The sequence below is a fragment of the Chaetura pelagica genome, unplaced genomic scaffold, assembly GCF_000747805.2.
Source record: "Chaetura pelagica isolate M959 unplaced genomic scaffold, ChaPel_1.0 scaffold90, whole genome shotgun sequence".
Lineage (NCBI taxonomy): Eukaryota > Metazoa > Chordata > Aves > Apodiformes > Apodidae > Chaetura > Chaetura pelagica.
Window position 1 is genome coordinate 14,527,875 of NW_009953496.1, and position 18,358 is coordinate 14,546,232.

General features: G+C 39.1%; 1 protein-coding gene across 1 annotated transcript in view; it reads left to right on the top strand.

The window, feature by feature from the left end:
• The first annotated feature begins 225 nt into the window (after positions 1-225).
• MYOM2 (myomesin 2) overlaps positions 226-18,358 on the top strand; it is a 77,358-nt gene continuing 59,225 nt past the window's right edge. The window contains exons 1-6 of the mRNA XM_009999177.1: positions 226-271; positions 8,032-8,165; positions 9,211-9,330; positions 10,924-11,062; positions 11,221-11,378; positions 12,249-12,341. Coding sequence (XP_009997479.1) covers positions 8,059-8,165; positions 9,211-9,330; positions 10,924-11,062; positions 11,221-11,378; positions 12,249-12,341 — 617 coding nt within the window. The 5' untranslated portion in view covers positions 226-271; positions 8,032-8,058. The remainder of the gene's footprint in view (positions 272-8,031; positions 8,166-9,210; positions 9,331-10,923; positions 11,063-11,220; positions 11,379-12,248; positions 12,342-18,358) is intronic.

An 18,358-nucleotide genomic window follows, 5' to 3' on the forward strand; every position in this document is an offset into this window, starting at 1 on the left:
ATTCACTAAAATGTGCTATAATAAAACTGTGTATGTAGGTAGGACTTTTCTTCTGCCTTTCTATCACACCCATATTGCATATTATGCTGACCTCAGTTTAGGGAGAATCACTTGGTTAGTTCTAAATATAGCATTTCATCTGCCCTTAAATGGTAGTGAAGGGGCAGTAGCCTTTAGAGAGAGGAATTATTTTTGTTTTCCTCAGCCCGAGTTTACTAAGCTGAGAAAGGCTGGTCTTCCTCTCTGCTTCACAGTTTTTCTGTGTCCTTCGGTAAGTCCATTTTTCAGCTAGCTGTTTCTTGGTCAGAACAAAAGGGAGTGATTGGGGGAGAGCATTGGGTGCTTTTCTGTAAAAAATAGATTGCCTTCCTCAGGAAGAACAAGCAATATGCAGGACACAGATTGATTTATGAAAAAACAAACAAAAAAGTAAGGTAAAATTGTTTTCACCTCTGCATTGTCAGCTTGATTTTATTCTGTGTTACATTTCCTGTTTCATTCTGCATATAAGAAACTACATTATACCAGTCCTTGGCTCTGTTGGTATATGTGCTTCTTCAATTGCACAAATATTGGCAGTGCCACTTTCTTGTGTGCTTCTACTGTATAAAGGGACAAACCAAGATTTATCTGAAGTATGCATAAATAATTAAGCATTAAATTCCATGGTAGCTGATGGAACTATTTGTCATGCTGTAGAATAGGAGGTAGCTAGGACAAAAAAACCCCTACTTTTATTTTTTTGTCTACCATACTTTCAAGTACATTTCTTCAGAATATGCATTTCTGGTGTTTGTATTGCTAGGCTATGTGAGGTGTTCTGTGCCACATGAAAATTCCAGCTAAATACCACTGATAAGAGTCTTGAGGACTCATGCTCATAAAACTACATCTGTGTGCTGGTAATTGCTGTCACCAATGAAAGTATGATAAAGAATTATAATGAAGGTTGGGATGACGGGAAGTGACTGACTTTCATGATCTTACTGTCTCACATTCCTTGCTGTCCAGCTGAAGAAATGTAGCACACTCATCAAGTAAAGGGAAATCTTAAAACTTTGTGGGAACATGTGACTGTGCATTTGGAGTGTTAGGATGGCAAGGTTTCAAGTCAATGTGGCCAAATTCAGCCTGACTTAATTCTCAGTCATGTAAAATAATGAATTAATGAGAAAATGTCTGCAGAAGTGCTCTTTCTGGACTTTATGCAGTTTAGCTTGTAAAAAGGATATGACAAGGGAAGTCAAACTGGGGGCTTGTGTTTCTTCTACCATAAGAGTAATAGAAAAGCCAAAATGAAATTTTTTAAACTCAAAATAATACAAGAACTGGTGGTCTCCTTCATAAAAATCACCTAATCTGAGGGAAGGGTACTTATGGCTCTACCTCATACTTATTTACTGCAGAGCATAGCTGGTGTTTAACTCTATCAAGGGTTGTGACTGTGACCATGACTGCTCATGGTATATTCCAAATTGCCTACTCACTAACTGTTACTGCTAGATGGTGAAGATAGTCCTCATTTAGGAACCATTATAATGTTAAGGTGTGCATTATAACTTATAGTATATGTGTTACAGCCAAATAATTGCGTGGAACTGCTTAATCTACCTGTGTTTATAGACAGAATCATTTGATGTGGTGAAATGTTAAAAGTCTACTTATTCAAAACATATTAAATTCTTAATAAAGAATAGACCTATCTGTGATGGCCAGCATCGTCAGCTGCTTGATAGTGTTGTTTTGCTGAACATTCAGATGAGTAGAAATTAATGAGAGAACTCCTTTTTTAGGTCTAATGAGAAGGGTAATACATATACTTCTAAGAATGATTTGAACCAGATTGAGCATGTTGCCCACAAGATTTCTGCTTAAAAATGATTTGTGAAACTAGGATAATGCTATTCCCATACAAAGGAGGAATGATCAGTAAAACATAAGACTAGCTATGATGGTAGCTAAAGATGTTTGAAAAGAAAAGGAATTTCAAAACTCTGTGAGTATTATCTGGAATTCCCTATGGTTTAAGCAAATAAGAATTCCATATACTTTTTTTAATTTCAGAAGCATTTGTATTCTGTTGTCAAAAAAGTTAAAACAGAATTCTTGTTACGTAGAAGGAAAAAACTCTTCAATGGGAAAGATAGAAGCATCTGAAAATGACAGTAGATTGTGTGTATTTTTAAAAAGTACATCCTTTTTCATACACATAATTATCTGTGTAAGATCTAAACACACATATGCACGCAGAGATAGAAGACTGGAGAGCTGGAGAGATATAGTAGATTTTAAAAGTTCATTACCAAGATGAGGAAGATGTTACCAGATCTTCTTCATTCCATTCTGGCTTAGACTGCAGTGTCTATGAGCTGCATAATGATTCATGTTGGTTCTAAAAGATTCTACCAAAGTAAGTTTCCCAGGTGAAAAAATTCTTATTACCCACTGCAATTTTTGCAGGACTGACATAATAATCTGGAAAGAATCACATGTTTTTTAGGCAATATTGTAATTTTTTAAATTTGTCATTAGAAGAAATTGATGAGTAGATTATTATTTTTTTTTCTTTTCCTTTTATCTTTCTTTGTGGTGTATAGGTGGTATGGAATTAAATATATTTTATCAGCTAAATACCATGGCAAAATGGGCTTCTAAAAACAGGGCAAGTTTTCTTGAAAACATTTAACTTTGAACAATGTGGAGAACAATGAGCAGAACTACAGACAGGTAGAAGAAATGTCATGGGAAAAACAGGACAAAATCTCATGTCAAAGCAAATGGACTAAGATATTTAAGAACTATGAGATACAGAGGAAGATCAAGAATGAGGATATGCACGTAGGATCAGGATGTACTGATCTTTCAGCTAAAATGAGGAGGATAGGCTACGTGAGGGCAGGCAAGAGGCTTCAAATTGGTTTTGGCACTTCTGCTGAAGGACAAGGACAGAGATGAGCAAAGAAAGTACATGTTGCATGGTACAACATTGACAGGTCAGGCAGAGAAAGTACATGCTGTATAGTGCATCACTCATGAGAGGAGCCTCCTGAGTCCAGGAATGCAAGTTGTCTATGTATGGTGAGCACAGCCATGTTCTCCTTCCCATGGTATTTCTCAAGCTATTTGGTTGTGTGCCTGCTCTCTGAGGCTATGTGAATGATCATGCTAGAATTTACTGCCTGTCCTTTAAATCTTAAATTAACTCACTTATCAAACAAACAATGTCTATATCAGACCCTTTGCTTCTCTGCTCAAGAATGTGGCCCCTTGTCACGTTGTCCTAGATTATTGCTTTCTATTCAGATCAGTATTACTGTGGCATGAAAATATGCACATCCTGGCTTGGGAACTCTGCCTTTTACTCATGACCAAGTCTAAATTGTTATATACATGCTACTAAGCATGTGAAAATGTTAATTTGTGTAAACTGATTTGAACAGTCTAATTGATTTGTGACTTATATTATTAATCCTTCAGGATATTTTGGTTTATGCAATATATTTGTCTGGATTTAACAGTGTACTGAGTGGTTCATATAGAACATAGATTAGTGCAGTTTAGGTCCTGCTGATGTCTCAAGCTTTTACAGTCATTGACATAAATAGGAATAATAATATTTATATTATTATTTTTTTTTTAAAGTGTACAATTGTGCTGTATTCCATTAAAGAAGTAAAGGTTAGATGAGAATGTTTCAGGACCCTCTTGTGCTGTAACTTTAGGTCTTTTTTTTAAATGCAGGGAAGATAATAGGATGTGCATGGGTGAAGTTCAAGGGTTGTTTTTGACACATGGGCAGTATATTTCAGCAAGTTCTCTGTAACTCTTGCAGTCACATAACAGTAGAACATGATGAATAAAACTCAGCTGTGCTTTTTAATTTGTTACAATTTATCAGAAAATTATTTTGTATTTCACTTGGCCTAGTTATACTTTTTTGTTTGAATTTTCAATTTCCCTTTGGGAAATGTTTTTTTTTCTTCCCCAATGTCTCAGCCAAACTATTGTACACATCTTGCTCTTGGGTCAGTTCCACCCATTGACATGCCAATATAATTAGGTTTTCAGCCAGTGCCGGTAATAAAATTCCAGTTCACCTAAATTGTTAACTTCAGCGGGGCCAAGCTGTCATATGTATGTCATGTTATTTGTTACTGGAAGGTTGGCTAAATGTTACTATGTTTTTCAAACATATCACATAATTGTGTATCAGTGGAAAACTGGGAAAGTAGTTACCAAGTTGTTTCTATGAAGACAATCGAAGCTTCTCTTATCTTGAACTCAAAATACCCTACATGCTCTGTAGATTCTGCTGAAGCTGGTTTTACAGTGGGGCTGTGATTTTGCTCTTCAGATACCTGTCTTTGAAGCATTATTAAGTATTAAATACATACCCTGCAAGCATCATTGTAATTAACTGAAGCTTATTATTGCATTTGGAATTGTTGCCAGGCAGCTGCCCTGTGTGTTAACAGAAGGCAAAATGAGTCTAGCTGATAACAAGCTCAGTTAGTTGCTTCTATGGAGTCTGGGGTGGATGGCTAAGCTTTTTCTGTTCTTAGGGTGTTTGAGTAAATGCCTGAACCCTAGTTTTGAGAAATCCTGGGTGCTGATTAATAGACCAAAATATGCTAATTAAAATGTAAGATTTACATTTAGTGGAAAAGGCTGAACTGTAAATGGCAAAGATGATTTCTCCCATCTCAAAAATAACCCAGACTGTGATTCATCCAGACATATGGGCATTACTCTGCAACCCTTTTACATTAGATATCAGTGAGAGTTATAAACATAGCAACACATAAATTACATGTTGATAAATTCACAGGATTATTTAACTGGCACATGTAAACATGAGTAGCACTGAACAGCTGAGTCAGCATAATCTGTGGATTTGCCCTTTGCACCTTCTTTTAAGTGGAAGGGCTAATTAAAAATAGAAAAGAGGGAACATTATGCCACTGTTGGGTTAACATACAAACTAAGAAGGAAGTTAAATGTCATATGCACAATAGTCACACAGCTAGCAGGAAGAAAACTAGTATTTTATACCTGCAGGTATAGCAACATGTCATGTACAGATACCAAAACTTGGAGAAGCCAAGGCTGCTCATGGGTTGGTGTATCTAAGATGACATGTCATATGATGAGTTCAGAGGTCAGTATCAGCTCTAACTTAGCTAGCATCTCTGTAAGGTGCTGCACCTTGCTGGACAAGCTTGGGTCGTGCTGACTTTCTTCTTTCACTAGAAATGTGGAAGTGTATTTCTTTTATGTCCTAGAGTACTATTATAAACTTGTTTTATTTTTCTCTTGCGGTGTCTGGTATTTTGCCTAAACCTCTCATTCCTGAACGTGTGATGTGCCATTCTCATTGCTCTTGAAAAAGGATTGAAAAGGTAACTATAGGTTATTCAAAAGATGAAGGTACCAGGTCTTAAATTGTAAAAACTCATCTCTTTAGCTCTCATGACTTCTAAAAATAATGCTATTAAGTATGCCTACTGTATTCTCCTGCAGAGACCTTTTTTTGTTGAAAAAGTAAAACTAGCTGATACGAGAACATCATAACTTGGGTGCATCTGACTCAGCTTTTGAATACCTGAAACTGACAACCAGACACAGCTGGATTTTGTTACACTGCTTACTAAATAACTAGCATGTCCTTTTGTTAGTAAGTGCTGTATGCTGGAAATATGATAGTTACAGATATTTTACCATGCTTAAAAGTTCAATTTCTTAGCCTATAAAACGTGTGTTGTTTTTTTAATTAATTAATTTGGATCTGATTTTATACAGTTCTGGCAAAATTGTCAAACAAACACATAAAATGAACTGACTTGATAAACTAAGAATTGCAAACTATTGTTAAATCACCTTCCACTCTTCTTTCTAAAAATATATGTTGTACAGGGAGTTTAGCTCTTGTTTTTCAAGCAAAAAATGCTGCAATAAAATGTAGAAAATAGTTTCTTCTGCATATACAATCTGGCTAGCAATATTATTAGAAAAAATGTAACCAAATAACAGTTTATAATTAATGCAAAAGTCTTGATAATATCTGTAGTTTTTCAACAATTTTACCATTACTTCTTATTCTCTAATGGGTATTTTGGAAAATGATTTTTTGAAACCTGAGATGCTAGTAAAAATTCCATTATGTGACAAAATCTGATTTCTTTCAGAGTAAGTAGTAAACATTTAGAAACCCGTTTTCAGCAATATTTTATTGAAGTACATTGATTGCATATACTTTTCATGCAGTAAACAGATAATTGAAAACAAAAAAAAAAATACATGAAATTTGAGAGCTGACAATGAAACAGTGAGTGAAGTTCTTAAATTTTGAGGTATATCTCATTTCACCAGAAACTTTTTTTTCCCCCTGAAACAGTTATTAATCAAATTTTAATGTGAGTATTGTTCATTTCTGTCACCAAAGTACATATCTCCAGGTATTTGATAGGAAAGAGGACGTGGCCTAAAACTGTACCTGTGCCTTTGAAATGAAGAGGTATTCATATTGTATCTAAATGAGTGTATAAGATTTTTATGCAAATCCCTTAGAGCTGACAGGACTTTTTGTGACAAATGTTGACTCTTGGTCAGTGTTTGAGGATCTCCTCCCCACTTCTTGGTGGGGCCCATGGCAGGGCAAGACCAGGCTGTGGGGAGCTGGAGACCGTACCTGCTGCAGTGTTGCTGGGGCAGAGACTGGTGGCAGTGGAGGCTGAAATGGGGTCCTGGGCCATAGGCAGGGTAGGGAAGCCCTGGAGGAGGCTGGACAGGGTCAGTCCAGTCCATTGCTGCCCCTAGAAGCCTGACACCCCTTTAACATGACTCTTGCATGAGCTACTGTTGCTTCGCTTCCCAAGGGTAGCCTAGCAGTGGGTCTCAGGCCTTGCCTCTTCCTGTGCCCCAGCTTCAGGATGGCAGCTGATAGACTGTGCTCTGCATGGGAGTAAAACAACCAGGGCACTCCCCTTACCTTCAGGATGAAGTTAGATTTTATTGTAGGATTTTACCTGACTGAAAACTTCAGGATTTAGCCTGACCTACTTTGTATTGAGAAACTGTTTCCTTTGTTACTGAAGTGCAGACATCCTTTGGGGATCATGTTGGCTGTACAGTTGCCCCTTGGAATCCCTCACCACCATTAAGGCTAAGTGGCCAATGAGCAAAAAGCCCCAAATCCAGCCAAGACTTATTCAGAAGACTGTAGTTACACAAACTAGCATCTTGCTCTGGACACAGCTGGTAACATTCTCCACTTTTGCAAGAAGTTGTCATCCTATTTCTAATGAACCTAAAGAGATATGGGCACCTCTAGGTTATTATAGCACCATGGCCGGGAACTTGCTTAACTCCAAATCAGTAGTAAACTTTCTCTTTGCTCCCTCCCTGCCTCTGGAAGCTTCCTGAACATTCCTGAAAACCTTCTATCCAAATACTGATCAAACTATGCCATGTGATGGAGAAAGTCCAAAAGAGGGCAACAAGAATGATTGGCGGTCTAGACAAAATAACCCATGAAAAAAGATTGTTTAGTTTCAGCAAGAGATCTGAAAAGACATGAACAAAATCTTCAACAGACTGCTGCAAAAGTGGGTGAATACAGGCTGGGTTTTTTTTTTTTTTGCTATCATGGTGAATTGGACAAGAAACAGCATAAATTGCAGCAAGGGACAAAGTAAAAGGTTTGGAGAGCAGAGAGTTGAAACACCTAAAAATGCCCCTAAAACTGTCAAATTTTCAACACTGGAAATTTCTATGGAGCTGTTAAATGACATCTGCAAAGAAGGGGAAAATGACCTGAGAAATTCTCTTTGAGCTGCATCATCTATGATTCCATGTCCCACTGTGTGGCTGATAAAATACATCTTGAGGTGTCCATGTGTATCATTGATGGCTCTACTTGCCATAATTGATGGAATTTATACATTTGGACATGTACACGCAATTGTGTATGTATGTAAAAATAAAACCTAAGTGTGTGAAATGCATGGGTAAAAGTGGTTTCTGTCTCTGCAGGAATTATTGGTTGTAACAAACTGAAGTATGTCGTCAGTAGCGGTGCCGTTTTACCAGAGGAGGCACAAGCACTTTGATCAGTCCTATCGCAACATTCAGACAAGATACGTACTTGAGGAATATGCAGCAAGAAAGTAAGTGCCATGTATTTCACATACAGAGCACAGAGGGGTTTCTATTTTGGGTGATCAGATCTTAGAATCAAGATATTTTACTTCACCCTCCAACCACTGAAACTGTGATTTATTCAGAGCGATAGTTTTCCACTTCTTTCCATTGGGATTCTCCTTGTCTGCAATCACCCAACTGCACAGCTAAACTTTCTAGCTATGTTGTAACTGGCCTACACAGACCTTTTAGCTCAGGTTGTGTCCTATATACTACCTCCAGGTTGGAAATTCTTCCTTTTAGGATGCTACTGAAACTCTGAAGTAAGAAAAATTGCCATGAAATTTATTGTAAATCATAGAAACAGGTTTTTACATATTCTTTCATATTGTGTGAGGGTACTCCTTTTCCTGAAGATGGTTATTCCTAATTATTGTTTTTGTCATTCATTTTAATTTGTCAAAATTAAATAAATATTTAACTGGTCTCATGTGGAATCTCAGAGTTTTAGCCACAAGATACATATTCTTTGTCTCTCAAACCGTGGAGCTTTGAATCGTGATTACTTAAGAATCATTGTCCTCCTCTCCATTAATTCGGATAGCTAGCTAGCCTAGCTAGCTGTCTAGCTTGTCCAGCTTCCATTATGGAAGAGAAGAGGTTATATAGAAGGTTATGTGAAGTACAGAAGGCAGGAATATTTAGAAATAGATTATGTTATGTAGGGATTCTGTGTCATTTGTGCATTAGACAGGCTGGTAACCTCGTGGTTCACTGAAGTGCTATCATAGCACTTGAATAATTGTAGACTAAGGTAAGTATAAATGTAATAGAACTGAAGGAAATAAAATGTCTAATATTCCCCAGTGACAGATGATGGGCATTAAGCCCTTGAAGGACAAGTGAGAATCAGCACCCTAGTGTGTTCAGTGAGGAATGCAAAGTAGATTTCTCACTGAGCAGTGCTTCTCAGTCATGGCATTCAGCTCATTTAAAGTAATTTATCTGACTTTTGTGAGTTCATGTTTTACCAGAATTGCTAGGTTATAACAATGTCTTTTATATTTGAAGGGCTGCTTCCAGACAGGCTGCTTATTATGAATCTACTGGCTTGGGAAAAACGACATGTAGACTCTGTGCCAGGAGGGCACGGACATTGGCTCATGAAGCAATGCAAGAATCCAGGAAAAGGTAAAGCTCTGTTGGTCCCATCTGACCTGTGCAGTGGCTGTGGTCCCATTTGCTATCATTCTTTTGCCAGGGCTCTTTTCAGAGTTGGCAAGACTGGAGGCTCCTCTGTGACCATTCTTCATTAATTTATTTTGGCTGGAATACTAAATGACTGTCACTTTCTAGCTCATATTTCAACCCCGAGTTGTTCCCTTAATTCCCACTTTGACTCTTGAAAGCAGCTTTAAAGCCAAAATAATTTAGAATCTGCTGGGGAACAAAAAATTCATTTTTTAAGAGATCTACCCTCACATCTCAGTAACAGCCTGGATATTACATCCCACAGTAAATGTGCTGATAGCAATATTCCTGTTAGTGAATTTGTTTTTTTCTGCTCTGCCATGCTCTACAGTGACTGCACTGAAGTCACAGAGAATTTACACCACAAAAAGAAATTCTGCCTTGTTTGTAGAAAATGTGTTGTGAAAATCATGTACATCCATATGGTTCTGGTACTTCGGTTGTTTTTAAATATATACCACAGGAACAGAATGTTCTAGGGAAATTAAACTAATTTGTATAGTCTAATTATTATTTTTTTTTAAACTATCCTAAATTTCAGCACTATAAAGAAATACTTGGCAGGACAAGGCTGGTATTTAAAGTGCACTGAAATTGTACAAAGAAATATTAAAAAAATATCAGACAAATAATGTCTCTGTCTACTGTTCATGGAGTTTCACACAAGTCTTTTTACTTGTTTCATGGCATGTTGGGTTATGTTTTAAGAATCTTGCCATATTCTACAATGACAGCCATATTAGAAGTTTTTGATCTTCACCTCCCTTATTTTTTCCTCGGGGCAAGGCAAACAGTAGCATGCATCCTGAATCAGCATGAATGCAGGAACTTGAGCTAGCTCCTCCAAAAAACATCTGTGTTGAATTTTTTCAGGAATTCTGAAAAATATGTACAGAGTTATATTTTTCAGGGAACAACCCACACATTTCTCAAAAAAGTTGTAATTTCCTGGTAGTTTCTATAATACTTTCTGCTGACCCTTGTCCAAGGACAGCTTTTTTGCATGCAATGGTTCAGTAGATCCCTGTGAACTCCTTGGTCTGTATCTATCAGGTGAGGTCAGCTGATACAGCTATGGAGCCAACAGAGCTTCCCCAGGTGCTAAAGCCAGGGACACACCAAAAGCAAGGCCCAACTCTTATTAAGGTGTCAGCATGAAGTCACAGCATACACCTTCACTCCTCTGCCTTTCTGTGTACATGGGAAGGAAAATCAGGGGCCAGAGGGAAGCTAATTAGGTTCTTGATCATGATTACCAGAGGGCTAACACTGTGGGGTGTCATGTCAACATGACCAGCTTTCAAGACCTGAAGCTGTGGCACCATATACACAATGGGAAAGAAAATTAAGGAAAATTTATATGAATTTGACATGCTTATCAGGATAGGCAGAAAGACTCTAAAAATAATTCCTAAACTGGAGTTTTGTTGTGCTGATAAGGTTTCAGAGCCCTCAGTTGCCTAAAGTATATGAGTGACAATCTTGAAGCTTCATATTGGTTACTCTTACCTGATATTTTTTGTTGTCCTACAGGACTCATGAACAAAAGTCTCATGTAAGTGACGAGAAAAGGATCCGTTTTGCCAGTGAGTTGTCTGCTTTGGAAAAAGAGATTCACACAGCCAGGCATCGTGCTAGAGAACATCTGGATAGACTTGATGTACAAAGGATGGTACAGTGCTAAACCTTTTTTTTCCTATCCAAACAGAATTAGAAGATGTACTGAAATACCCATAGTGATTTAACAGATTTTGATACTGCAGATTTTAAATTTGCTCTTCTACCCCATTTGTTTCTGGTGCTAGATGCTTCTTTCCCTGTGCTTAATAGGTAGAAGAAAATATGGCTCTGGAGAGACACATTTTTGAGGAAAGTATAAGTCGAGCTCCTGAAATTCTAGTGCGCCTGAGGTCTCACACTGTCTGGGAAAAGATGTCTGTGAGTCTTTGCTTCACTGTACAAGGATTTCCAACCCCTGTTGTACAATGGTAAGTGTCTGGCCTTTCCTAGCCTTCAAAAAATGTTGTTAAGCTTTTTTCATTTGGAAGCTATGGCATAACAGATAAGTGTCACATGCATAATGGCAATGTTAAACCCCCTTTATAATCCTCATGGATGTGCTGGATCGTAGCAGTTGATACCACAGTGGAAGGGGTGGGAGGACAGAGTGCTGAATGGCCTTGTGCAGTGTGGGAAGTAAACCTGAGTAGTTCAGAAGGCAGACTCTGGAAATCATTGCAGTCTTTCTAGCCACCGAATTTCCTGATGATGAATTAGCAAATGTCAAAACATGCAGAGCTCACAGGCTCCTGGCTAAATCTGGGTAGTCTTGCACAACACTGCTGTTGTCATGGACTCTATCCATGTTCACTTTGTGTCACCCTCTGTTGAGGTGCACATTAGTGTAACATCCCTGAAGCTGCCCTTCTCTCAAGACAAGTGCTGTCCTGAATATGTGAGAACCCAGACTGGACGGCAAAGATTTAACCTGAGGCACAATCCTGTTGCTGCTTCCCTTGTTTGTGCTTAAGGGCTTTACTGTGATTCAAGACAATGCTTGCTTCCCATCTTGGGTCAGGGCTAGTGGACCAGAAAGTTCAAGTCACTTCACTGCTTGCTCTTCTGGTTTGGGTGTGCATCTTCTCTTTCCATTTTCTTATGGCAATGATATTCCTCTTTTGCCTTTATGCCCCATTGTGTATCTATCCATACATAGTGGAAAATACTCTATACTTGTAGAGAAGATTTGTAGCAAGTGCTCCGATGACAGTAGATGATATCTGGATGTAAAAATCTACTAAATTAATGCAGTGAATAGTTGCTAATGTTAATGAGTTCAATTTTTTCTTGATTGTCAGGTACAAAAATGAGGAACTGATTACCCCTGCAAGTGATCCGCTGAAGTACAGAATTGAAGGCAAATATGGAGTACATGTGTTGCATATAAACAGGTAGATTATTCTGGAGAATATGACAATGTTTTATACTCTGCGGAAAGTTGTTTATATCAAATGCAATTAAAAATTCAGGCAAAGGCTGCAAAATGGTTGTTAAATTCAGCACACTTCTCTGTTGGTACTCTTATTTAGGTCAGGTGAATATTAGATAATGAAAATCAAATTAAAAATCAGATATTTCTATTATTTAACCCCAGCATTCTATAAGAAAATGGAAAAGAAGTGGTAGGTAGCTGAAAGAATGATAGTTCCTTTTTTTATTGGAATTATATCTTCTAAGTATTGAATGTGGCAAATTGTTTGTGTATTTTATGTTCTTGCCATGGTGAAGCTCTTAAAGGTAAACAAAGTTTTATCTGGTCAGGACAAGGATACCCAGTCATCAGTATTTATCTTATTATATGTTAGGTTCTGTTTAATTTTTGATCTCCTATTTTTTTGTTGTCCAAAGGTAAGTGTAATTTTAAAAAAAAGTTCTAATTGCATTAGTTTTATTTTTCAAAATGTTGTTAACCTTGTGGTATAGAAAATGCCTGGGTAGTACATCTTCCAAAAACCAATCCTGTGTGGTCCTAAACAATAGAAATATTGCATGTTACATGTGATTTGGAATAAGCTTTTTAAAAAATAGAAAAATGCAAAGAAAAATGAGGACATGACTGTGGTATTTAAAAAGAAAATTAACATCTAGAGCAGAGACACAAACCCCCCCTTTTAATTTTTTCAGAACATGAGCATCAGCTGTGCTGAAACTGCTGGAATGTTTGTAGCTAATGGCTAGCCAAATATTTCATCATCTACCCTGTCTCCATCTGTCAGCAGTGGAAGTAGCCGTGAGCACAGCCTTGTGGCATTAGTACAGAGAATAAGTACACAATTTTTTTCTGCTTTAGGGAAGGACTGTTTGCCCTTGTCATCCTGCAACAAAGTCCAGCCCAAATAGTCACCTTTCTGTAGCTCAGGGTGGGAGAAACATATCCCTGTATAGAAGCTAGCAGCAAGAACCACTATGTCATTGCTTTTTAAGGGATGCTTCTCAAGGAGTAGCAGTACTTCATGAGTGCTTCTAAGATGCTCATAGTCTTCTACCCTCAGGCTAAGGGTAGAGCTGACTGCTCTCTATATCTTTGAGGTGTCTCAACACAGCTGATTCTTCCCACCAATTTTAGTTTTGGAGATAGCAGCAGGAAGTTAAAAGATGAAAACAGGTTGTCCTCCTGCAGCCCTCTCCCTTACAGCAGGGACAATGGAAAATGCTCTCCTTTCTCTGGATGTGTGTGAGTGACAGGAGATGAAACTTTGGTGCCTTCTTGCCAGTGAGTGACTGATTCTCTTTATTGCCCTTGGTTGGTGTCCGTGAGCAGCAGCTTGGGGACTTCAGAAGCTGGATCTGCAGTACATAGGTTCCTTTTGTGACATTTTGGGAGTAAACAGCTTTTTGAGGAAATGAGAATCAGTGATGATGCTGCCTTATGAGGATCTGTAACCATCAGGCTGAAGAGTACTAAGGGCTTGCGTTTCTTTGGTGCCTTTTATTTTTTCTTTCCTGTGCCAGTTATCTGTGATGTAGACACTATCCATAATCAACTTTGGGAGTGTTCAAACCCAGACATATTTATTCAGAAGTACCACAGAGTGATTTTTTGGCACCCGTTCAGGTTCTCACACCCACTTATCATCACCCACTGTTACTAGTCCCAGACCTGTGTGTATTCATGAAGACTTCCTTACTTTTAACTAAGCTGCCATCTTCAGAGACTGTTGCTTTATTTCTCTAAAGATGCCTGGCTGCTCTCCCACAGGTTTCCCTTCTCTGCTTAAAAGAAAACTGAGGGTCTATAGACCCAGAGTTATGATTTATTTACCATATCTTTACACAATTTATTAAATTGAAATTGATAACCTTAAATTTATTTATTTATTGCTAATCTATTTTATTTCAAAAATTGACCATCAACCATAATTTCAGTCCCAAAAGACAGAAAATAAACATGCAGCAAATGGAAAAAAAACACATTTTGATAATGCTTTACTAATTGTAGGTATTTGTATTGAAAAAAATGGATGTATAAGTAATGGTTAAAATATATGTATTATTAATGTTTTAATACAAACGTGTCAATTTACTCTGGATCTTCCATACACAGCTATGTGCACATATATTCGGTGTATTATTTTTCTTCCAGTAAGTAGAACCTTTGGGATTTTCTGCCTATCCACTTCTGTGCTCTTCTCAGCTGTTCACACTAAAGTGCTGAGCTGCACGTCATCTGATCCGCAGCCACTCAGAACGGCCTTGGAATTTCTTGGCTACCATTCTAGCACTTCAGTGAAGCTCGGGGAGTGAACTTTTCCTTCTGATGCAAGTGTGATATTTATTCCTATGAGTATTCCTTGATCCCAATGGAAAAATTCCTGAGGCACCAAAACTAGAACGTCACCTTGTCATCTTAAAGTAGTAACTGGACACAATTTCATCCCCCTCTGTTTTCTGTCTTCCAGGGCCCATAAGCCTATATGGTAACCAGATCATTTTCATTTCTCTGTCTCATGTTTTTATGATGTTCTGTGCTCAATTTACCACATTTCCTGCATGCATTCAGGGCTATCATTATCATATAATGTGGCTCTCTTGGCCTTTTAGGCTTCTTCAGTTGGGAGACTGAGCTCAAGGTCCACCTTGAGCAGTCAACTAAAGAGATTTGGAGTTTCTTTGTATTTTTTTGCACATTCCATAATCATAGGAGAAGAGATATTGCCAGGCTGCACTGGGGTAGTGGTTCATCTCATCTTTCATCTCACTTCAGCTCGGTGATTTAGAGGACACTGTGAGGAATTCCCTGAGGGAAAGCTACTGGTGATTGATACATGTCTGAGGATATTATATTTAACTGTGGGTAGGCATAATGCAATAGTTTTCTGTATCGGAGGTAGTAAAAATAAGGATGCCCTGTTGCTTTATAGTATAGCTGCAAAATATTTTCTGCCTTACTGTATACCTTAGTAATTAAAAATTGCAACATTTGGAATATCATAGGTGCTGTGACTTGCTTAGCAACAGATTTTTGTTCCCTGTTTGTTTGTTTACTGTGATGCTTGCTTAGATCACCCAGCTTTATGCAGCTGTAAATGGCTGTATTACATCTCCAGGTGGGCTGGCTGGGGCACAGAGGGGCCCACCCATCCTCCACCCCTTGGCTAGCAGGCAGGGGAGCTGGTGGCCGCTGAACAACAGCAGGAGCAGGGAGGGAAGTTTGATTTTCCAGAGCTCTCTCCGCGTGATGGGGCTGCACAGTCGCGCCTATAAATGTGCTTGAAGTTTGGCAGATTTTGTGTTTTACTAGAACCTTCTCCTGTTTCGCTGTCATCGCTCCAGGAGCGCTTGTAATTGCAGGCGGAGGGCTGTGGTGCAGCAGCAGGAGGGCGCGGCAGAGCCAGCAGAGAGCGGTGCGGGACCTGCTGCCCGCCCGCATCGCCCCGCCCGCATCGCCCCTCCAAGCAATGCTTCATGCTGCAGCCTGGGTCTGTATTTAGGCCTTGTTAAAAAGGTGCTTTCCTCTCTGGCTGAGAAAATGAGATCAACCTAAAGAAGAATATACAAAAAAAGTATGGGGGACCAGTCCCTTGAAAAGACTGGCTTTAAGTATTTATCTTCCTTTAATTCTCTGAGCTGGAGACGTGATGTTTAGTGAGAACAGTATGCACACTTGAGATTATGCAAACGTTGTCACCTGCAAGGCCACTGCTGGGCTCTGGTTGTCTCTGCTGGAGAAGGGAGTGGTGGCTCCAGTTGTGTCATTGTACAGTGTGCTGGGAGGAGAGCGTTACTGTACCAGCACACCTGTATTTGCCCCTCTTGTGACCGGGATAGCTAGTGACAGAAGGCACCCAGCAATCACCGCATCGCCCCGCCCGCATCGCGCCGCGAACAAGGCTTGACAATTGAATGAGCCTTCTCTTCTAGCTATTCTCATTTCACAGATGACGCCGTGCAGTCAGCCCAGCGCTGTTTTAGTTTGATTAGGCAGGAAAGGCTGGAGATGATTTAATCTGGAGAGTCAGAAAGCGCGGGCTGCCCGGACTCTGGGTGCAGGGGGAAGCGGGCAGAGCCCCGGCCGCTCCCCGGCACGGCTCCGGAGCTCTGGAGGGCTGGTTCATCCGGTCATTAACTGCAGCTCCCAGGGTTTCACCGGCATGCAGTACCACTGACTGTATAGGCACCAGGCAGGGTGCACTTCTGCTCTCTTCTCTTGCCTGAAATGCGAACAGCACCCCCAAAAACGAAGCGGGCTGTGACCTTTTGAGCTCTCAGTCGCAGTCCCCTATAAACTGCACTAGCGGGGAGCTGGAGGGAGTGGGCCCCTCGTGCCACAGGTCTCCTCTTTGGTAAAATCAAAACCCAACCAAGCAAAAAGAATCAGTCAGATTCAGTCTGACTAGGGAATCGGTACATGAGATGGTAATCCTGTAGGATATTTCCACATTTTATTGTCATACAGCTGTAACTCTGAAAATTCTGTCATTTGAATTCAAAGGAGGCAATTTTAACTCTGTGTAATTTACTATGTTCTGCTTCCTGTTCTTGACATGCACTGAATTGTGTTCCAATTCAGGCAAAAAATGTTATTTCACTCTTAATTCCTGTGTTTAAATCTACTCTAGGCAGATGGATGAATATATGCATTTTAAACAGATATATCTGCCTGGGGAATATTCCCTGCACAAACATTACCACTTCAGAACCTCATGTGGATTCAGAGCAATTTAATTTTCACAAAAAGTATTAGTACCTTGGGACAGATACAGTTCTACACTCACACTCTGTGCTATCTAAATATACTCTATGCATATTTTAAATGACCTTTGTAAAGGTTGGAAAACACGTTCTCCATCATGATGCAAGAATAACTGTTGGAGAGACCACACGTTGCCTTCTGGGTACTTCAGATATTGTTTCTAACTGGTCTTGACTCAATGCACGGTGCAGTCTGTACAGTGCAGTTTAGAAAAGGGTTTTACCTTACAGGGAAGTAGATAGCTTCCAGAATAATCCTCAGTCTGAGTATTACGTGGCATGGAAGGAGAGTCAGGACCTTATGTGCCTGGACCAAGAAATTGTTACTTGTATGTTTATAAAAGCTGTATGTGCCTTGTTTCTCTTCATAAAACCATACGATGTAGTAAGAGTGTGGTCATTCACTTGGTCAGTAACTTCTTTCTTTTGTTTTCCTTGAAAAAATTGATTCTTACTCCATCACTAACAACTGTCAAATAGTTGCTTTCAGACATTGAACTTTTTGAACCAACGAAACAAACCTTTCATGAATCTCCTGTCTGTTCTAAAGACTTTTAGCATCATATTCTGTTTTATATACTTTGGAGAGCCTCACAAACAGGAAGATCAAGAGATGTATTATGCTGTTCCTTATGAGACAGCAAGGCTACAAGGGGAAGAGGAGAACTGAGATGAGCACAGATATCTATCCATTTGGAAAGTTCATCAGGCATCTGCCATTCAGACTCTTCATTTTAGTGAGACAACTTAGCAGTTCTTGCACCCCTACATTTCTGAGTGGTCAAGCACAGACTGGGGCCTTGCTTTTGTTCAGAATACATGATCCATAATTTCTAGATTATTTTCATTCTACCTTGTAGCTAATGATAAATCATGCTTTAAATCCTGGATGCTGTGTTAATTTGTAGAAAAATGAATTCCTATTGATGGTTTTATCTGTTGTTTTGAAGGAACATGTAGCCAACACTGAGAGCGGATGATGACTATTTTAAAGTCATAGTCAGAGGTAACATTATTTAAGATATGCTGTTGTTTTACCCTTGTTGTCAAAATGTTAAAGAGCTGTTAAGTTGGATTTGACAGAAGCAAAGCATCCTGATGTAATAATTTGTTTATGCGAGTGAACAACCTCATACAGCAATGGTGGGGTAGCATTCATCACTCAGTTATGATACGGGTGCTGTAAGCTGCCTAAATTTTGTCCAGCCCAGGGATG